Source organism: Pipistrellus kuhlii, unplaced genomic scaffold, assembly GCF_014108245.1.
Source record: "Pipistrellus kuhlii isolate mPipKuh1 unplaced genomic scaffold, mPipKuh1.p scaffold_m20_p_8, whole genome shotgun sequence".
Taxonomy (NCBI): domain Eukaryota; kingdom Metazoa; phylum Chordata; class Mammalia; order Chiroptera; family Vespertilionidae; genus Pipistrellus; species Pipistrellus kuhlii.
In genome coordinates, this window is record NW_023425584.1 from 45,883,926 (window position 1) to 45,907,451 (window position 23,526).

A 23,526-nucleotide genomic window follows, 5' to 3' on the forward strand; every position below is an offset into this window, starting at 1 on the left:
TAGGGGGCAGACAGAAGAGATGAAAGGAAACCCACATCAATGCATTCATTGCATTTACTTCACTTTTTGCCTTATGTTTGCTGCTCCTTTTGCATACCTTGTGGAAACGTTTTTCTGTTTAGTTGTAGTTCATATAATAGCATCTAAAGTAGTTTTTAGTATGCTTATTTCGACATTTAAATCATAAACACTTATACTAATTTAATGGTAATTTTTCAGTTAATTGATTGTCACAATATTTCTTTTGCTTTTCTGACATGTTTCCACCATCAAACCACTTAATAACAAACACTTACTTACTTAATAATTGTGGATGATTGTAATGCTGATCCTCATGGGGTTCACCTTACACTGTGCATCAAGGCTCAGTCAGTTATCCACTCTATTAGTCACCACTTGCTGAGTCTCTACTTTTTTGTCCCTGCATTGTGTGTGTTAAGTTTTGAGAACAGAGGCTTGAAGAGAAAGACCCTAAACAATTGAGTATAAACAAATGATTAGTTATAGTTGCCCTTTAAGCCATTCGTTGAGAGACTAGACTAAAAGGAACCGAAGGGATTCTTGATGGCTACGGTGCTGGACAGTTTTTATTTCTGATTATTCTTTCAGACTGCTCGTGAAGATTAAAATCTCATAGAGGGTTGGCTTAGGGACTGCAATTGGAAGTGAGAGAACTAGTGTCTCCCTTAATCTGGGAGGCTAGCTAAAGATGTGCGGGTTTTTGTTTTAAATTTTTTTTCTTAATTTTTCAATTATAGTTGACATTTTTTATTACATCACTCTCACATGTACAGCATAGTGGTTAGACATTTATGTAACTTATGAAGCGATCCCCCTAATAAGTCTAGTACCTCCTGACACTATACATCGTTATTATAATATTATCGATAATATTCTCTACTCTGTACTTTATATTCTTGTGACTATTTTGTGACTGTCAATTTATTCTTCTTAATCCCTTTAACTTTTTCATCTATAATAGTCCCCCAAATACCCTCCCACATGGCCACCATCAGTTTATTCTTTGTACCTGTGCGTTTGTTTCTCTTTTGTTTGTTTGTTTTTGTTCTTTAGATTCCACACATAAATGAAATGATATTGTATTTACCTCTGTCTGACTAATTTACTTGGCATAATATCCTCTAGGTTCATCCATGTTGCAAATGGTAAAATATCATTCTTTTTTTAAGGGCTGAGTTGTATTTCATTGTATATATTTACCACATTTTCTTTATTCAGTCATCCATTGATGGACACTGAAGTTTTGATTTCTTATTCGTTTAGCCACTCTGTCTTGTATAAAGCATTTAGTCCATTTACATTTAAAGCAATTATTGATAGTTATTTAGTTACTGGTTTTTTTTTCCCCCCTCTTTCTCCTTTATTTCCTTCTTCATTCCTTTAACATTTCTTGTAATACTGGTTTGGTAGTGATGAACTCCTTTAGCTTTTCTTTTTTTTTTGTCTGGGAAGCTCTTTATCTCTTCCTTGATTTTAAATGATAGCCTTGCTGGGCAGAGTAATCTTGATTGTAGTTCTTTGATTTCTATCACTTTGAATATTTTGTATCAATCCCCACTGGCCTTCGAAGTTTTCTTATGCAAAATTAGTTGGCAGTCTTTTGGAAGCTCACTTGCTTTTCTCTTGCTGCTTTTAAGATTCTCTTTGTCTTTAACCTTTTGCATTTTAATTATGATGTGTCTTGGTATGGTCCTCCTTGGGTTCATCTTGTTTGGGATTCTGGGCTTCCTGGACTTGAATATCTTATTTCTTTCATCAGGTTAGGGAAGTTTTTCATCATTATTTTTTCAAGTATGTTTTCAATCTTTACTCCCTCTTACTTCTCCCTTTGTTACCCTTATGATGCCTATTTAGCATGCTTGATGTTGTCCCAGAAGTCCCTTAAACTATCCTATTTATTTTATTTTATTTATGTCCTGATTTGGTGATTTCTACTACTTTATCTTCCAAATCACTGATTTGATCCTCTGCTTTATCTATTATACTGTTCATTCTCTTTAATGTATTCTTCATTTTGGTTACTATATCCTTCATTTCTAACTGGTTCTTTTTTATGTTTTCTATCTCTATTTTTATATTTTTTATATCTTTGTTAAAGTTTTCACTCAGTTCATCTATTCTTCCCCCCCCCCCCCCCAAGTTCATTGAGCATCCTTTAAGTCAGTGTTTTATCTCTGTATCTGGTAAATTGATTAACTCCATTTTGTTTAGTTATTTATTTGTGTGTGTGTGTGTGTGTGTGTGTGTGTTTTGTGTTTTGTTTTGTTTTGTTTTTTTCCATTTGGGACTTGTTCCTTTGTCTCCTAATTTTGGCAGCCTCTTTGTATTTGTTTCTATATATTAGACAGATCTGCAACATCTCCCAGACTTGGCAGGGTGGCCTTATATAGTAGGTGTCCTGTGGGACCTAACAGCGCAGTCTCCTGGTCACCTGAGCCAAGCGTTCCAAGAGTGTGGGTTGTGTGTGCTCTTTAGTCATAGTTGAGCCTTGATTGCTGTTGGCATGTCTGTGGGTGGAATTAACTCTCAGGCTGGCTGGCTTTGAGAAATGGTCATGACTACAGCCGATGATGAGTTGCGTGTGGGCTGACCCCACAGATTGGGATTTGCTGTAGCAGGGCTCTATTGCCTTTTGTGAAACTAATTGGGTGGTGTTCTGATATGGTCTGAAGCCAGTCACTGGGTGTGTTGAGTCCGGGGCCTCTTTTGGAGGGACTCTTTTGCAGGCCCGAGGCAGCCACCTCCTGTGCCCTACCCAGAGCCACCTACTAGGAGCTACAATGAACCTGTGGTTGGGAGCTGCCTGTGCTGGGGTTCAAGGTGCCTGGGAGTGGCTACCCTACAAACCGAGGTTGGCTGCCACAAATGCTGGGCTTGGAGCTGCTTAGGAAGAGCTACAGGGTACCCTGAGGCCAGCTGCTGCTGGTTCAGAGATCCTGGGGAAGACTACAGGGTAGCCATGGTCAGCCACTGGTGAGTAATAGCTGCTGAAAGAGGTTAGGGCCGGTGCACTAGTTGGGTGGGACTAGTTCTCAGGGAGTCACCAACATGGGGCAAGTTTGATGGACACTCAGATGTGGTGTCTACCACCTGAAGCCAGACATTTCAGTTCTTCCCTATATGTCCCTGGTTCTTAGGAGCAGTTGCCCAGCGCTGGAGCTCAGAGCCAGTGAATCTGTTAGCGATACATGGGCCCCTTCAGAGGGATGCCTGGAGAGCCCCGTGTGGAGCCGGGGTCGCTCGCTTCTCAGCTGGGATCTCTCACTTCTCTGCGTTTAGGGAACATTATTTCAAGGAATATATTACAAGATGAGTTCCTGAACAGGTGGCAAACCCTGTATATACTATGCTCTTTTATATACATACATATCTTTTCACTTAAAGGAAGTACTTTATGGCTTATCTCCAGCATATCAGAATGGCCAGCATCTCTCTATAAGTTGGAATATGAAATGTTTTCTTTGTAATAAATTCTTTATAGATTTGATAAATTACTTTATATCATGTTAGATTGCAATTATTGATAAACACGTATTTCTGTTGAGAGGATTATATACACAGTAGTTCCCCTCATTTTCAGGGGATATGTTATAAGAGGGATGCCTGAACAGGTGGCAAACCCTATATATACTATGCTCTTTTATATACATACATATCTTTTCACTTAAAGGAAGTGCCTTATGACTTATCTCTAGCATAACCCTATATATATTATGCTCTTTTATATACATACATATCTGCAGCTGAGACATCCCTTCTGATTCTTTACTGCCACATGTGTGTGTGTGGAACCAGCCTATTTCCAGTCTCCAACTTTCCTACTAGTCTCTACATGGCTTCTTCTTAATATCCTTAGTTAAAGAGTTCCTTCAGCTAGTCTTCAGGTGGTTGTTTTATAATTTAGTTGTCCTTTTGATGTGGTCATGGAAGGAGGCGAGTATAGTGTTTCCTTACTCTCCCATCTTGTTCAGAAGTCTCTAAAGATGTGATTTTTATTGTCTTTGTGCTCCACCAAGAATTGGATCTAGTTACCAGAAAGTCATTTATCTCAGCCAGCCCAGGATTATATAATCTTATTCTTTAAATGGACATCTCATTGCTTTGCCTTTTCATGGTCAATTATTCAGCAAAGTGGAGCTTTTGTTTCTTTTTAAAAGCAGAGTCAAATTTTAACTTGCATTATGTTGTTTCTCTTCAACTTTCTCTTTATTTTTGGAACAAACCATCATGTGTTGATTGTAGATAATCTACCAATAGATTGCCTAATATTTTAATTTTGAAGGCATAAATACCTAACTGGCCAAAAGTAGAGATATGTATTCTAAGAATGTCTTCAGGCTACAATGCCTAACATAAGTTGGAATATGAAATGTTTTCTTTGTAATAAATTCTTTATAGATTTGATAAATTACTTTATATCATGTTAGATTGCAATTATTGGTAAACATGTATTTCTGTTGAGAGGATTATATACACAGTCGTTCCCCTTATTTTCAGGGAATATGTTACAAGAGGGATGCCTGAACAGGTGGCAAACCCTACATATACTATGCTTTTTTATATACATACATATCTTTTCACTTAAAGGAAGTGCTTTACGGCTTATCTCTAGCATATCAGAATGGCCAGCATCTCTCTTACGTTTAGGGAACATTATTAAGTAAGACAAGGGTTGCTTGAACCCTTAGTTGTAGGCACTGTGATACCATCTGATGACCAAGACAGTTACTAAGTGACTAACGGGAGGGGACAGATACAGCATGGAGACTCTGGACAAAGGGATGACTCATGTCCTCGGCAGGACAGAGTGGGATGGTTCAAGATTTCATCACACTATTCAGAAAAGCATACAATTTAAAACGTATGAATTGTTTATTTCTGGAATTTTCCATTTAATATTTTTCAATCCATAGTTGACTAAGGGTAACTGAAACCATGGCAAGTGAGACTATGGACAAGGGGAAGACTGCTATACTTGATTCAGTCATTAGTTGCTTACAGTATCAACTGCATACACAGGACCGTCCTTCAGTTAATTAAATATTTTAATTGTTAGAATATATCTGGGATACTGTGCTATGTAAGAAATCCCATGGTGAATAAATGCCTTGTGTTTTTACAATCATCAAATGTACCTTCTTAATTGGGTTTCATAATACATAAAAGTTATTTTCTAAAGCATGATAAACAATACTTGGAAAAATTAATGTGAAATGTTAATGAATTACAATTTTAAATCTGAGAATTTTAAATCTCAGAAAGTTAGAAATGTGGCTCGTGAAACTGAAGATACATTTACTATATATGATACATTTAATTCATATATATATTACATATATATGAATAAAAATTAGATGAAGATATTAAAAACTTTTTTATGGTAGTGGGGTTATATATAATTTTTCCATGACTTTTCAGTTGAATTTGCTCTTAGTAGTTGATTAAAGAATAAACTTGTTAAGAAAATGCCCATAAGACTTACATGATTTTATTCTGTAGAATACTTCACTTGGATATATTGAATAACCTCCAGAAATACAGATTTCATCACAAAACTATAAATTAAGAGGTACAGACTTTTGATGTTTATGACATACAACTATAGAGGTAAATTGTTGCTGCAGGTTTCTTCCTGTTTGTTTGTTTAGTTAGTTAGTTACTAGAGGCCCTATGCACAAAATTCATGCAAGAGTAGGTCTTTCCAGCCCTGGCTGCCTCGGCCCTCGCAGCCCCAGCTTCATCCAGAAGGTTGTCCGGTCAGTCATTCTGCTGTTCGGCTGCTTGGTGGATTTGCATATTACGCTTTTATTATAATAGATTTTTATTGATTTCAGAAAGGAAGGGAGAGGGAGAGAGACAGAAACATCAATGATGAGAGAGACTCACTGATTGACTGCCTCCTGCACACCCCCCACTGGGAATCAAGCCCACAACCCTGGCATGTTCCCTTGACCTAGAACCCTTCAGGCCACAGGCTGACACTCCATCCACTGAGCCAAACCAGCCAGGGCCTTTCTGTTATGTTTTTAACAGCTGCTCAATGTTCAAGATTTACAATTAAAGGCGGAGGGTAAAATATAAACCAATCCTATCCAAAAGTCAGTTTTCCCTGACTGGTGTGGCTCAGTTGGTTACAGCGTCATCCCATGCACCGAAAGGGTGTGGGTTTGATTCCCAGTCAGTCAGGGCACACACCCAAGTTGCCAGGTGCTGGGGGGAGGCAAACAATATTTTTTTCTCTCTCTCTCCTTTCCTCTCTCTCAAAATCAACAAAATTTAAAAACATAATAATAATTGTACATACTAGTACTTACAAGAGACAACATAGACTTTTTTTTTTTGCTAATAAAATACTCCCTTGAATTCTTAATGGTCTTAGTACAAGCGCCCCAAGAGTTCCAATTGCTATGAGAATTATGGTTTTTAGTTGGAAAGTTTTCCCTGTGTGTGATTTACATTTATCTCACCCTTTAGAAATAGGACAACAATGAGAATTATTGTTTTCAAAATCCATACACTCATGTAACTGTTGGGATGTGGGGAAGTTACATCTATGTACATGTCCCACCTAACTTCCTGTCGACAGTTATCTGTTGCAGCAGTGTCTACAGGCCTGAGGGTGAGGAAAGGAAAAGGGACATCTAGGGAAGTGGATGTGTGGAGTGGAAAACACGGGCAGGATATCCCCTTTCAGACTGTGAGGAAGGTCTGGTCCCACCACAAAGAGTCAGGGGTTTGTGGTATTCTGTTGAATGGGGGGAGGGTGTTCTTGTCCTTTTCCTATCTGTTCCTTTCCCGCTCGCCTTCCCCACTCCAAGTCCACCCCTTCTGCACTGTCGTTAAATACCACCAATGGGTGTATTTAAAGTAAAACGCTAAAATGTGGCTTTCTGTGGTGAAGTGTAGGATGTCCTGGTGACGCTTCTGAAAAACCCAAAGCCAATCCCTGCCCTCCGAGCTCACAGTTTATCTTTGGAAGACAGTGCGGATCCTGTATTTTTAAAGTGCTGTAAACATGTTTGTGCGGTTATTTTTAGCTTTCACAGACTTCAGCGAATGTCCAAGTGGGCAAGTCAGGCACAGTCAGTTGTCTGTTACCTCAGAGGCCAGCACCCTGAATGACTGATTGTCTCACAGGGTTGCTACCCTGAGTGCCGCAGAGAAGTGTGTAAACGATCAGTGTCAACTGCATGTGGTGTATCTACAGATCTGTTATCATACATCCTGTACATAATCCTTTTAGCCCTTATGGATTGTATGACTTCGATAACAGTTTTGTCTGGAGTTCAAGATGAGCTGGGTTCTGCCACATGGCCCCGTTACTCCTCCGGCAGAAATTGTCGTTTTCTCTCCCCCATCCTGCAGCCCTCATCTCCTAGTCCTCAAGCATTAAATTATGCATACACAAATCCTTACCGTCGCTGTTATCTTCAGTCCACTGTATCTGCTTCCTGTGGGTCAGAGGTTATGAGGCTTGGGTGCGGTAGAGGGAGGTGGAAAGTTGACCTCAGATTAGGGCAGACACACCATAGAATGGGCAAGATAGCACTCCATGTGCTCAGGACAAGAAGAGGTACATGGACAGCAGCTTTTCTTAGAGGATGAGGTTAGTATCTGTACGTTACACAGATGAAAAAGCAGTTTCCCCCCAAAGAATCATGAGTTGCAGGGCGGGATCGGGAGGTCATTAGCAGCAGTGTTTGAGCTAAGGCTTCCCTATTCACATTGGAGATCTTTTTGATGTCATATCAACGGAGTAATTTTTATATCAGGTTCAGCTGTGTACTCACATCTTCTCTTTGGATGAGGTTATTCTTTCTTGCATGTTGAACGTAATGTGTTGTGTAGTCAGTGACTTCAGAATGCATAATTTATCTCATTGGGAGTATGGGTTGTTGTTTTTTTGTATTTTTTAAGGAAACCTTTTATTGCCACGTATCTTTTGTTCTAGAAGCTTTAGACTGAGTTTTATGTTGAGAAGAAAATTATACTCAGGCATTATTTTGGCTTATTGCCTATAATTATGTAATTATGGAAATTTGAAATTTCTTTCTGTAAGCACTTCAGTGTTTTTTCTTTAGTTCCTAATGTGTAAGTGTTGTTTTTGAAATGTGACCCAGATTTCAATGCATCGTTGTTTTACTTTATTGTTAATTGTGAATGTTCAATAAGAAACTTAGAGGATAAAATGAGAATGTCTTTATATGTTTTACTGGAAACTTAAAACATCCCAGAATTATTTTGGATTAGATAGCTGAACAACAAATAGAGTTTAGAAATTTGTGGGTTTTATGAAAGATAAATTTTTATTTTAAAAATATCTAGATTGTTATGGGTGTTATGTGTGTATTTTTTAAATCACTATTTAAGCAAGAATATTTGTTTTTTCCCCAAAAAAATAACAACAACCCATGTGACATGTATTTTGGGGGCGAAGTAAGTTTGTGGAACACAGGAAATAGGTTCACGTAATTGTTAGGATCTTAGACACAACAGCTTACAGTAGCAGTACACAATTCAAACATTAATTTTATTTTGTTTTATTGTCATTTAGAATTACAGTTCTTCAGTGATTAGTGTTGCTTTTCCCTCAATTCAAATAAGTGGCCTTTAAAATTGCACTGTCCATATGATAGCTCAACTAGACAAAATTAAATTAGACGATCGATTCCAGCCACTTTTCAAGTTCTCTGTAGCCACATGTGCCTAGTGGTTACTGTGATGATCATCACAGCCACTTTCATCAGCGAGAATGTTCTGTTGGATAGTACTGCTTTCAAATTGCAATTAGAACTGGAATTTGCATCTGTGCTGGAAAATTGTGTGACTTTAATTTGAGATAGGATATCAGTTTCCTATCACTTAAAACATCAATGTTTAAGTAAACGTCTCACACCTTGTTCTTTAGTTAAACATTTACACTGATACCATAGTTCATAACACATAGCATTTGCCCTTATTCTCTCTAATGGTATTATATTCTACCCGCAAAGACTGGAGTGTCCTTACACGTACACACACACACAAAACAATATTGAATATATGTCTGTCTCAGAATCTATATATACATAGAGAGAATGTATCGCTATGTATATAGTATAAATAAATATGCTAACATAATGTTATATAACTAAAAGATGTAGACATTCTCATAGTACTGTAGGCACTGTCTGAAGTTGTAGGTTCCTAATATTAGCATACTAGAGGCCTGATTCATGGATTTGTGCACCAGGCCGGTTTCAGCCCAATTCCCGCCCGCAGGCCGAGGGACCCCACCAGTGCACGAATCCATGCACCAGGCTTCTAATATGCATATAAGATCTTTCGTTAATCTCTTCCTGCCCTCCACCCTTCCCTCTGAAATTCATCAATCTGTCCCGTGTTTCCATGCCTGTGTGATGAGTGTCTGCCCCCTGGTGGTCATTGCATGGCATAGCTACTGGTAAGATGGTCGCTCAGGCTTTTATATAGAGAGATTGACAGGGTATCACATTGACTTGTTCCTTAAGTTTCACTTTTTGTTGACTGAGCGTTGTGGAGTTAGAGATTTGGCAGGGTTTGTGGCTGAATTCTTACAGCAGTAAGAAGCTCCACTATTGGTTTGGTGTATCGTCCACTTATTAAAGACTAAGTTAGTAAAGAACAGAGATGGCATCATCAAGGTCAACAAGAGTCATTCATTGGCTCATTTATTCAGTTGACACACATGCCTTTTAAGCAGCCAAGTCCTTTTGCTTGCTCTACACTAGGGGTGTCGAACTCAATCAGAGAAGGGGCCAAAATCTAAAATCCAGCCTAAATTGCGGGCCGAATGGTTTACTGAACAGTCATAAACTGTCATTGTGATGGAAACACAGCGGAGTGCAGTGATGACAGCGCGGTGCGGGCCACATTGCAAGGCCTGGCGGGATGGATTTGGCCCGCGGGCCTTGTGTTTGACACATGTGCTCTACACTATACTCAGCACCTAAAATGGAATAAGACAGGGTCTTGGGGAGGAAAGCAACTATACAAAGGATTGATTGACATACAGGAGGGGAGTGCTTTGATGGAGGTGTGCACAAGGTGCTGTGGATACCTGAGCAGTCAGCTCTGTCTGGCACAGGGGACGGGAGAGCCAGGAAAGATAGGAAGGAAGATGTGGCCAGTATTCCTCCACACCAGATTCCTTTTAACTCCAAATGGAAGATAAGTTCATTGCCCAGATCTCATTATTTTGGAAATTTTGCAAACCATGGAGACCTATTGAAAAGAGATATTTTTAAAATACCATACAAATGTGTGGTTTTTGCCCTAGCCAATTTGGCTTAGTGGATAGAGTGTCGGCCTGCAGACTGAAGAGTCCCGGGTTTGATTCTGGTCAAGGGCACGTACCTCGGTTGCAGGTTCCTCCCCATCTTGCAAGAGGCAACCCATCGATGTGTTTCTCTCACAACACTATTTTTGTCTTTCCCTCTCCCTTTCACTTTCTCTAAAAAAATCAATGGAAGAATATCGTTTAGTAAGGAGGAAAAGAAAAACAAAAGTGTGGCTTTGATGACTGTGTAAGACTCCCTTTTGGAGATGTATCAGAATTTATTTACTCAGTACTGGTTTGCCCAGGACTAAGGGGTTTCTCGTGATGGGGAACTCTCAGTGCTAAAATCAGGACAACTGGGAAAGCCGAGATGGTTGGATGGCATAGCTACTATCGAATGTTTAGATTGTACCACATTGAGTTCAAGTCTGCATATGTAGCTGCATTTTGCATTATTTCCTTAGGCGAGATTCCTAGAAATGGAATTAATGGCTCAATAGCGCTGAGCCTGCAGGAGAATGCTCTTGGTAATGCTCATAGCCCTTTATTGTGCTTGTACTGTTTACCTCAAGACAGGTGGGAGTCTGCCTGGACATTCAAGCTACCTCTGCTTCCATGGATTCTTAGGGTGATATACAGAAGGTAGGGCCAGGTACATACTTGTCTGTCACTAGCAGTGGCTCCCAATCTCTCTCTCTCTCTCTCTCTCTCTCTCTCTCTCTCTCTCTCTCTCTCTCTCTCTCTCTCTCTCTCTCTTAAATATATTTTGTTGATTTTTTTACAGAGAGGAAGGGAGAGGGATAGAGAACTAGAAACATCGATGAGAGAGAAACATCGACCAGCTGCCTCCTGCATACCCCCTGCCGGGAACGTGCCCACAACCAATGTACATGCCCTTGACCATAATCGAACCTGGGACCTTTCAGTCTGCAGGCAGATGCTCTATCCACTGAGCCATACTGGTTTTGGCAGTGGCCCCCAGTCTCTTCACTGGCCAGATTGCATGTGGCTAACTCTCCTTTTGTCTAGGCCAGAGGCAAGCTGACTCTGGTTCCAAAAGATAGAGTGGACCCCCTGGCTCCATTTTCCTCTGGCCACACGCTGATGTGAGCTCACTGACTCTGACTGCACGTGATAGGAAGGAAAGGGTGATATTAGATGGAGCACAAGGCGGTCTTTCTTCCCAGTACAGCCTCAGCTGTGCATCACCAAAGGTCTCCATTCCTGCTCACACAGGACGGTGCAAGCCAGGCTCCTGCCTCCCGTCAGCCTCATCCTGGGCAGAGTGAACACACCGAAAACCCTGGAATTAAGAGTGTGTCCCCATAGCCCTGGCAGTTGGTCATGTTGATGAGATATGCACTGGTATTCACAAGTACACCTATGCTCAACGTGCCCCATAATGCTCTGTTGAGAGTTAGTTCCATGAGGTGACCTACTTTCCTACGGACTTTTAGTAACTACATTTCTCCAGGTGGGTGTCCAAGGTCTCCAACCACACTGTTCTTTGCAGAAAGAAGTATTAAAGCATAGTCTGTTTCAACTGTTTTTAACGTTTGCTGTAGGGGTCCTGTGATCCCCTGAAACTGTGCAATTTCAAAACCGTGCCTCTTTTCCAATAAAGAGTTTCATTCCTTTTATCAGATTTTCAAAGCAGTTCTATGACCCAGAAAAGGTGTAAGAACTGTGTACTTTGTATATACCCTTGGTCGGCAAACTGTGGCTCTCAAGCCACATGCGGCTCTCTGGCCCCTTGAGTGTGGCTCTTCCACAAAATACCATGGCCTGGGCAAGTGTATTTTGAAGAAGTGGCATTAGAAGTTTTAAAAATGTGGCCTGTCAAAAAGAAATTTCAATCGTTGTACTGTTGATATTTGGCTCTGTTGACTAATGAGTTTGCCCACCACTGGACTATACTAAATGCCAAGGAGCGTTTGTCATTACATTTTGTTTGTTTGTTTTCTGCAGGACTTAGGCAGATGGAGCTTTGGGGTAGGCATCAGTTTAGCCATGATTTCAACAAGTATATTATATGCACTGTTAAACAATCATTTAAAATTCCCAAATGTTTCCCCCTAGCTGCTATGATATTTCTGTTGAATTGGATGTTTTGGTTAGCTTTGCTGTGAATGACATAGTTTCAGGTGCAGCTAATTTGTTTTTGTCTGGGCCGTGTATGTACACCCTATTGAAAAGGTCTGTGAATCGGTGGTTAGCTTCCATCTAGGCATTGTTCTGCATTATTTTTGGTGTATTCTTTTGTTTATATTACTAAGCTAAAGTTAGCACAGATAACACCAGGCTAGAAAATGGTGACAATCGTTTGAAAACAGGAAATTTTAGGCTTGTGTGTGTTTGGAACAGATGATCATAATGATAGAGCCAGTGGAGTGGAAACTTCCACCTAGCCTGTTTTTTCCTTATTTTGCTCTATGAGAAAAGATGGTGCTTCCTGGAAAACAACTCAAGTGTTTGAAAGCAAATGGTTTTCTTTTGTCCCTGCTGCATGGTTAATTTGTTTTTCTTTATAGCATTTACCCTGATAGTATTATTATGGAAATTTAATATTTTTAATAGGTAATTCCCAAAGTGCTTATTTTAGATACTTAAATAGCTAAGTATGTTGCCATGTACTAACATGGTTTGTAAAGAAAATTAAAACAGTATGTATAGTATAACACTAGACTTTATGGGAAAAAGAGGAAAAATTTGTTCCTCTATTTTAAGTGTTCCCAACTTTCCTTTTTTTTTTTTTTTAACCCCCAAAATTTTAAGTTTTTAAAACAAAGTCGTTCTACTTTATTTGTCTAAGCTATTTCCTGACTGAGACTCCTTCCAGATGTATCCTGGAATTCTATATTTAAAAGAAAGACTAAATTCATTCATGAGTTGCCTAGTAAGAAGAGTGTGCGTTTCCATTTGTATATGAACATTGTTGTTTTGTGTACATCATTTCTAGATTAAAAAAAAAAAAACTTTCTTTTTTAGAGCATTTCTAGGCATGCACTTTAGTTTTTGTTAATCCTCACTGGAGTATGTTTTTTTCATTGATTTTTAGAGAGTGGAAGGGAGGGGGGAAGGGGAGAGAAGAGAGGAGAGAGAGAGAGAGAGACAGAGTGAGAGAGAGAGAGAGAGAGAGAGAGAGAGAGAGAGAGAGAGAGAAATATCAGTGTGTGCAGCACAGCAATTGGTTGCCTCCCGCATGCAATCTGAAATCCGACCTGAGCTGGGATTAAACCTGCAGCCTACCGTGTTTCCCCGAAAATAAGACATCCTCTGAAAATAAGACCTACTTACAGGTTTCCTTCTGAGTGAAATATAAGGCATCCCCCGAAAACAAGGCCCCCTAGGCTCTGTCTCAAAATGCTATTGCTAAACATGAGAGATTTGGTCCACTGATTCTGAAAGAAATGGAGTCACAAGAAATTCACTCACCAGGAAATTCAGGAATTGGATTGTTATGATGATGTTCCAGAAGATAATGACATGATTGCCATTGAATAAATGAGTAAATTCTTGATACTGTAGGATTCACAGTTTGTCTGGTTTGTGTTGACAACTACCGTACTACCGTACCGTATACAGGTAATAAATTTCCTTTATTTTCATTTAACAATAAATGTGTACCGTATTCTTCTTCATGGAGAAATAAGACATCCCCTGAAAATAAGACCTAGCGCATCTTTGGGAGCAAAAATTAATATAAGACACTGTCTTATTTTCGGGAAAACAGGGTAGGTACCTGAGCTTGACTGGGAATGGAACTGCAACACTTCCCCTTGTTACAGGGCCAACACTCTAACCCCTGAGCCGCATCCACCAGTCTAGGTGTAAGCTTTTAAACATGGGGGTGTTTGTTTTTTTAATTACAAGAGTAATAAATGGAAATTCTTGAAAACTCAGACTATAAAAAATATATAAATAAAAATATGAAATGTCTGACCTACCTTCCTGGAATTACCACAGTTACCATTTCTGGTATGTCTCCTTCCAAACGTGTCCTCTAAGCATAGTTTGGGTTTGTTGTGTGTATAGAAAAGCACAATCATTCAGACAGAGACAATTATATATGCACAATTCCACAACATGCTTTTTTTCTTATTCAATAGTTATCTTGTGGACAATTTCATACATATATATATATATGTATTAGTCTTGGTTTTTAAAGGTTTCGTGTCAATTTATTATTATATAGATGTCTCATAACTTATTTAAATTTAAGCTTATCCTGCTGATGGAATTTACATTAAAACCTATCTTACTAAAAATATCATTTTCATCTAGCAGTCTAATTTTGTCAATTGATTGGATAGTTGTTCTCAGTCTTGATGACACATTAGAATTATTTATTGAGCATTTAAAACTACCCATGTGTGGGCGAATCCCCCAGGTACAGTTAGGGTTGAAAATCACTGGACCACCCTCACCTCTCTTTGCCCACACAGATATTGGCTATTTCTTTAATGATTAGCTCTTCCAGTAAAGATACAGGAGAGAGATTAGGAGGCCTTGGCAAGTGTCACACCAGGCATGCGCTCCATCAGTAACGCCATAGAGAACTCGGAAAACAAGTACAAAGAAACACGTATCTTCAACCCTAACATTCTTGAAATTTCTGAGATGACACATACGTTTTGAATTCTAGCAAAGAATTCACCGTAATGATCTTCTTTCCTGAAATATCAGTTGTGAAATACCGTTTAAGAGATTTCAAAATAAGAAAGTCCCACTGTCCTTTCCTCCTCCCCCCCAGTTCTCTGGGATAATGTAAGGTTATTAAGATTACAGTGCTGATGTTTCATAATGGAAGGGCTGTTGGCTCAAGAATGTAGAAAATGCTGTTCTCTTTCAGATTATCAGGTCAAACTCCACTATATAGGGTTTGGCAACGGAAGACCTAAATGTAATAGTCATCAGAGTTCTTTCTGAAGTGCGTAAGGGGATAGATTGCTAACAAGCTACTGGGAACCGGTGTGCTGGGAGCTCAGAGGAGTAGCGGCGGGTAGGTGCCATAACTTGGAAGGGGGCAGTTCAGGGGTGAGCTTCCAAGACGAGTCCTTGGGCTAGCTCTTAAAGAGTGAGTAGGAGCTCATTGGATGAGAGAGAGGATGGGTTAGATTAAAAGTAAATATTAAAAATTGAATGAAATCTAAAGCCATGGAGAAAGGAAGAAACCGTGAGTGTGTTTGCTGCCATGGAGGTGGGAGATGGGAGAGGGGAGGCAGGTAAGTATGATTTTGAGAACCTGGTATGTCATCCTGTGAAAGGAGTTGGAACTTTACCCTAATAGCAACGCTAGACCTCACTTTCTTTTCCCTGAGATCCTTTCATGTAAGATCGCTGGCTTTCCATGATCGTTCGGATGAACAGGAAACTTTAAAAGCATTCCACCCAGGCTTTGAGGGCTTCACACTGTGTGAAGCTCTGTCACAGATACCAAAAAAAAAAAGTAAGGAATGGTTTCGACTTTCAAGGAACTCGAAGTCTACTTGGGAAAATAATTCACAAGCACTTGGAACTTTGGGAAATGTATTTAGTAAAAATAACAGATGGTTCCAAACTTGTCCGTAGCTATGCAAGAGGCATTTCAGGGCGGTAGCTGGTGGATTGCCAGGAGCCCAGAGGGAAGGTGTGGTGAGGAAAAGAGAAGGTCTGAGGATTCCAGTGGTAGAAAGGAGTTTATATATTCGCTAATGGGATACATATTGTGAACAAAAACAGGGAGGGGGATATAAACCACATTGGGAAGAGCTGATGGCAAGAGAAGATAAGGAATTAGATATGTGCTTAAAAGGACCTCTGATCTATTTTTTTTTATTCTATTTTAAGGAGCAATCTAATTCTGTCTATTGATTGGATGGTGGTCCTCAGTCTTGGTGGCACAATAGAATAACCTGCTCAGCATTTAGAACTACCTGTGCCTGGGTCAGGGCTTGAACCCCCAGGTGAGGCCCCAGGCATCAATTTTTTTATTTTTATTTTTATTTATTTATTTATTTTAGTTCTCCAGCTATGTGTTATGTTCAGTTAGGGTTGGGAATCACTGGACTATGCTGACCTCTTCTCTTTTGCCCACCCATATACTCCAGGCATGTTCTCTGTCAGTGATACCACAGAGAACTCAGAAAAATAAGTATGTAGCCGTTACCGAGTTTTCTTTATAACTGAGCCCACTGGCCATGTAGGCAAGCGAGGCATATTTTGTGAATGTGTTAATATTATTGCAGATAATGGCTTGAGACTAATGCAGATTGCATTTTTGTTTATTGTTTGTTTGTTTGTTTGTTTGTTTGTTTTTACCATTAGGGAACATCTGGGTAGGGAGGATAGGACTCCATCTGTACTTTCTTGCCAATATGTATGTACATATCCATTCTCTGTAGGGTGTGTGACAACCCTATCTTAAGACCTTTGTTTCAATGTGACAAGTCTATCTTCAAATTTAATATATTCAATTTGCTTAAATACAGAAAGTATTTAAAAGAAATGCTTTTTAATGAAGTTTAAAAAATACCCTGCATATCTATAGAGGTTTTATTTTTATTTTTATTATTAATTTATGGTTTGTACACCTCTGCCTTGCCTGACAATTCTTGTCAGCTCAATTGCAAACGGGCTGGGCTGGTCGCAGTCGGGTCAATACCCCATAAAGCCTGGCTAGTGTGAGAACTTCCCTATTTTGTCCTCGCCTCTTCGGTTGGCACGCTCAGTAGACTGAGTACCTACTTGGGACTAGGCAAGAGGGGAAAGAAAGAGGAAAGGTGAAGAGATATGGATCCAGTCCTCATTTTAGGGGTGTCAAACTCCACAAACTAGGAACAAGGCAGAAATGGAGAGTTTGGAGGGGCCCGCCCAGGAACGGTACCCCAAAGAGGTTGAACTGAATCCAGGGGCTGGATTATGTGCCGAGGGGGAGCAGGTGTCAGGGCCAGAGGCAAAGCAGAAGCTGAGTGTTAGGGGAACTGCAGGCGTTTCCCACGTGGTTAGGACAGAGAGGCAAGAAGTGAGGTTGGAAGAGGTAGGAAAGACTTGGGGGTCCCTCTGACCTCCCCAAGTTTGGGCTTTACCCTACAGACACTAGTACCCACTGAGCTTAGGGAATGTATAAATTGCAATGCATATACTCTAAACATTGTGGGTATTTATTTAGCTTGGCAGCGGATCTAAGTATATTTCCACTGGGATCCGTGGACTATGCATGCTGTTCTCTTTTGATGTAATGTCGTAGCCAAAGTTAATCCTGAAATCCTGAGATGAGGCACTGCTGTCAGAGTATAGTGCTTTCAAAATGCAAACTAGCTGATGAGGTCTTACTTAAAATTGCAGTGACTAGTACATGTAGAAAATGACAATGAACACTTTTGCACACTTCCCTCAAGCAAACCTGCTTGTAATGGGAGTCCAGTAGTTAAAATGATTTTTTTTTCCCCACGTGAATTTTGCGGAAAATTGCACGGAGGGCTTGATTTTGAAAGTTTCTAGAAAACTTGTCCCCTTTTGTCCGTTAACTGCTCTGCAGCCTTGGTGAGGCAATGTACAGTTTCCTCTGGGGCTACCAAGGCAGCGAGGATAAAAATAGGGCAAACTGTAAGAATCCCAGATATTTTCGGATAACAAAGACTGATTTATGTGGACCCATTCTGTGCTCCGACAAAACACAGAGAAGCTTTTGTGCTGTGATTAGCAAGGGTGCTGATGTCAGTTCTCTCATCGAGCGTCCAGCTTTATTCCGCGGCTAAATTGTGCTTTGTACCGTAATCCAGAGAACCTTTGTATCTGCCTTATTAAAGTGTGTAGTTTCTGTAATTGCTTTTGTTTTCCAGTTTAATCTGTGCCAGATTCAATGAGAGTGACTCATTTTGTGACTGAGACAAACATTCCCATTTGGGCCATGTTAAAAATAAATAAATAAGTGGCAGGTGCTGCTCGGCTAAATTCTGTGTTTTAATGCTGCAATTTCCTGCTGTAAAGAGTTCCTCTCTTATAGAATGTCTCCTCGGGCCTCTGTAATCACCCAATCTGTCTGGTGCACCTCGATTCATTGCTTCTCATTTCTTGGCAGTTTGTTTTCGTTTCCAGGGGCCTTGTGTATTTTAACAATATCATTTCAACAGAGAAGCAGTGAAATGAATGGGAAGCGACAGTTAACCGGAAGACAAAAGAGTGACACATAAGCCATAGCAAAAAAGACACATTTCCTTCTTTTCTCTTTTTGTCATTTTCCCAAGGTTCGATTCCCAGGTTTGATTCCTGGTTGGGGCACATGTCTGCATAGTGGGTTCCATCCCCAGTCAGGGTGCATGCAGAAGGCAACTGATCAATGTTTCGCTCTCATCTCTCTCTCTCCCTCTCTCCCTCTCTCTCTCTCTCTCCCTCCCTCTCCCTCCCTCCCTCCCTCCCTCCCTCTCTCCCTCCCTTCCTCCCTCCCTCCCTCCCTCTCTCATCAATTTAAAAATATTTCCTCAGGTGAGGATTTGAAAACAAATACAGCTCTTATCCATGTAGTCTGAACAGCAGTCTAGCCAAAAGGAAGACACAGTCCATTTATTTGCTTACTTTCCAGGTGAAAAAGCAGGAAAATTTTACACCCATTTTTGTCCTCCCTACTTCTTACCTGAGCCCTCTTCCCGTCCCACACACACACAAATACACACAGAGACAGAGAGACCTATAGCTTGAAATATGAAGTGTTTTGAAGAAGTATCTTTATGTATACTTTTTATGGCATGATATTAATATATAAAAAATTGCTGTTTTTAAAAAAATTGTGAGATATACATAACAAAATTTATTATTTTAACCATTTTCAAGTGCATTAAGTACATTCACATTGATGTGCAGCCATCACTACAATCCATCTTCAGAACTTCATCAACATCCCAAACTGAAATCTAACCATTATGCACTAACTCCTCCTCCTCTCCCTACAACCCCTGGCTTTCTGTCTTACGAATTTGGTTACTGTAGGTACCTCATATAAGTGGAATTGTATAATTTTTATTCTTTTGTGACTGGTTTATTTCACTTACCATAATATCTCAAGGTTCATCCATGTTATATAGCATGTGCCACAATTTTCTGCCCTTTTAAGGCTGAAAAATACTCATATATATATATATATATATATATATATATATATATATATATATATATATCACATTATATTTATTTCATCATTCATCAGTAGACTCTTACTTGGGTTGCTTCCAATGTTTGACTGTTGTGAATAATACTGCTATGAATATAGGTGTACATATGGATGAGGACAATGGGGGAGAGGAAGGGAGCTGAAGGTGGGGTGGGAACCTGGTGGAAGGGGGAAGAAATGAGGAACCTTTGTAATAATATGAACAATAAAGATTGATTTTAAAAAAAAGAATATAGGTGTACAAATACCTGTTTCAAACTTTCATTGCAATGAATTTGGTTATATACCTACAACTGGAATTTTTTGAGGACCTGCCATACTGTTGTTGTTTTTTTATAACAGTTAAGCTGTTTTATTTTTTTACCAGAAATATAAAACATTTCCACTTTTTCAATAGTAGTTATTCTAATCTGTATGAAATGGTATTTTCTTTATGGTTTTGATTTGCATTTCTGTAATGATAGTGACATTGAACATCTTTCTTGTATTGGCGAATTGTGTGTCTTCTTTGGAGAGTCTATTTAAACACTGTCCATTTTTTAATTGGGTTTTTTATTTTTTATTGTTATTGAGTTATAGGTGTTCTTTGTGTATTCCGGACATTAATCTCTTCTCAGATATATGGTTTGCAATATGTTCTCTGGTTCTTTGAATTGCCTTTTTACTCTGCTGATCATATCCTTCAATATATAAAACTTACAAATTTTGAAGTAGTTCAGTTTACGCTTATTTTTTCTTTTGTTTCCTGTGCTCATAGTGCCATATCCAAGAAATTATTGCCAAATCCTACGTCATGAAGTTTTTGTCATGTTTTGTAGTTTTAGCTCTTACATTTAATTGTTTGATCCATTTTGAGGTCATTTTTATATGATGTAAGACAAGACTCTAAGTCCAATATTTTGCATGTGGCTATCCAGTTTTTCTAGCATCATTTGTTGAAGCCTCTGCTTTTTTAGTTAGTAATACCTAAATCTTCCTTGTTTTGTTGACTTGATATTACATATTGGTGTGATATCTTTTAATATCAATCAATATCTTCTCATATTCTATTAGAAACCCTAATAGAAAAATAATAAACATGTATAGATACACATTATTGAGTTAATTTGGGCATCAGTAAACTCTACTGGAGTGGCAGGTAAGTCTACAGAAACAAGGACAACATTGTACGTGACTTTCTCTAGACAAAGCCTTTGTGAAATTGATTTGATAAATGCACCTCTTCTTGAAAACATTCTCAGGTTAACATGAGATGGATATTTTTGTTTTGTTTCTAGGCGTGGAAGAGGAGATGGTTTGTGTTACGCAGTGGCCGTTTGACTGGAGATCCCGACGTGTTGGAATATTACAAAAATGATCATGCCAAGAAGCCTATCCGCATTATTGATTTAAATTTATGTCAGCAAGTTGATGCTGGATTGACATTTAACAAAAAAGAGTTTGAAAACAGCTACATTTTTGATATCAACACCATTGACCGGATTTTCTACCTGGTAGCAGACAGCGAGGAAGAGATGAATAAGTGGGTTCGCTGTATTTGCGACATCTGTGGGTTTAATCCTACAGAAGAAGGTAAGTTCAAGATTCTCTTACTCAACCTCTTTCCTTCACAGTTACATTTTTTGAATGGGTATAAAATTCTTTTTTATTTCAGTTACATGATGTAATATTTGGGATTTTTTTTATATTAGTAATAACATATGGAAAAAGCAACTAAACCCTTTAATCAGTTTGGGCAGCAACTTTTTGTACGTTTGAGAAAGAGAAATTTAACCATTGTGGGGCAGCGTCTAAATAATTGTCTTGTAGAAGAAGATGACAAGAAGACATACTATTTCAGAGCCTTTCTTGAGTTCCTATAAGAATATTACCTTGGCCAAAACCGGTTTGGCTCAGTGGATAGAGCGTCGGCCTGCGGACTGAAAGGTCCCAGGTTCAATTCTGGTCAAGGGCATGTGCCTTGGTTGCGGGCACAACCCCAGTAGGGAGTGTGCAAGAGGCAGCTGATTGATGATTCTCTCTCATCGATGTTTCTAACTCTCTATCCCTCTCTCTTCCTCTCTGTGAAAAATCAATGAAATATATATTTTTAAAAAAAGAATATTACTTTGAACTTATAACATTGCTGATATTTGACTATTTTTGACCAATTAAAAGCAGCATTTTCATGTGGCTCAATGTAATTCTTCAGTTATTTTTTAAATTATGTTGCTACAGCAGGTGTCAACAACTATGAAAAGCAAATGAGAATTAATCACAAAACATGAGTTCCCTTACCCCAGAGGTAAGAGGGGACCTAAGGTTTGGATGAAGGTAGTGAAGAAAGCTCAGAGGAAAACACGGGACTTTTGGAGGAAGTAGAATTTCTACATAAGGGAAGGGAGGGGTGCTAGAAAGAGGAGGAATGGAATTCTCTTTGACTCCAAAAAGGCCAGGGGAGAGTTGTTTGAGGATCCGAGGTTTGGGGTGCTTGTCCTCAGAAGAGGCCTCAGGAAGAGTTTGACAAGTGGAACTCCTCTCCAGATGCGTGTCTATGGCTGTCCTGACCACGTATCCCCTGTCCACTTCTCTTCCTTGTTAAACAAACACGAAGAACCTATGTGGGGTTTGCCAAGCCAAGAATCAGGAATAATGTCTTTGACCCTATCGTCTTCACGCTTATCCTCAAGTTCATAAGTGTGCCTTTCCAAATATCTATCTTTAGGAGTGCTGGAGATTTCAGTGAGGGGTGGAAAAATTGTATTCACAATCAACATGGAGTTTGGGATTGAAACGGAACAGTAATCATCTCTAATTAGCTTAGGTCAGCATGCTGCTTCCTCTCTGGCCCAGTCAGCAGGCCAAGAGAAGGGCCGTCCAGGGCTGGGCTGGGCCCAGCAGGGCTGGGGAAACCCCTTGGTAAGGATTCCAGAATGCCCAGGGGAGCAGCGCAGAGAGAGGGAAGGAGGCATCCAGTGTAGCCAGGAGGCGGCTGATGAGCGAGAGCTCCTCACTGGAGCTCTGGTGATTAAAAGCCTCGAGATAGTGCTTCATGCGGGGCATGAAGGCTACAGCTGTTTTTGTGAAGTGACTCGATGTGTGCACATTTTAAGTAGGCCAGGGGTATCGTTTCTAACTCTGGTTCAACGCCTTTCCTGTCTTGTTTGCATGTACAGTCTATATGTGAGTGTAGTGGAGGATTTTAAAGTTAAAGGCACAGATGAGATAGCTTTTTACTTAACGGCTACTTAACAACCACTCTGTAATGATAATTATTGGATTTGGATACCGCATTAGTTTTGTTATGTGATGGATTTTTAGTTAAAATAATTTTAAGTCATTGCATAATCTTTTTGCTGATGTTTTTGTTTTGTTTTTTTGTTTTTTTGCCTGCTGCCTTCCAATTTAGAATTTATTTGGAGGTCATAAAGGCAGACTTTTATCCGCATTGGTTATCTTTTTTTTTTTTTTTTAATAGATTCGACTGATCTGAAAGACTGAGTAGATGTTCTTCCAGATCTCTTTGTTTTCTTTATAATTCTCCTAAATACATTTAACAAAAGAAATGAGATGTCCCTCTTAGAGGAGCTACATTTTTCAGTTAAGGACTATGAGAGTCTAACTTTTGGAAGCCCATTTAGAGTAAGTAGAATTGAGAACTCCCAAATAAGAATTTCTAATGCTCACCGTGGCTGGTGTGGCTCAGTGGGTTGAGTACCATCCTGTGCACCTAAAGTTTGTTGGTTCAATTCCCGGTCAGGGCACGGCAATCTATGTGACTCAGAGGGAATCAGTAAAAGAGAAACAGTTCTTCATTGTGTAGTATCAGGGAGCCACAAAAATATTTCACGCTATATGGTTTTAAAATCAACCACTGAGTTCCCTTATTCATTTGGAGTAGCTGACTTTGCTAGGTTCTGTTTTAAAAACATCTACACACTTAAAGATTTGTATCAAAATAAACCTCCAAGTGCTGCTATTATCCTTTGTGATCACATTCATGCAGTTTAATGTGACAAGGTGAATATCAATGCCATTACTTCTTGCTTTATATTCTCTTGCTTTCAAATAGATTTCCCCA

The 23,526-nt window shown here is 39.4% G+C and overlaps 1 protein-coding gene across 6 annotated transcripts in view; it reads left to right on the forward strand.

Annotated features, from left to right (window-relative positions):
- The window catches only part of GAB1 (GRB2 associated binding protein 1), a 119,676-nt gene that overhangs the window by 64,852 nt on the left and 31,298 nt on the right, over positions 1 to 23,526 (forward strand). For all 6 annotated transcript variants that reach the window (XM_036423443.2, XM_045576751.1, XM_045576753.1 and 3 more), the window contains exon 2: positions 20,744 to 21,038. In XM_036423443.2, the coding sequence (XP_036279336.1) occupies positions 20,744 to 21,038 (295 nt within the window). The remainder of the gene's footprint in view (positions 1 to 20,743; positions 21,039 to 23,526) is intronic.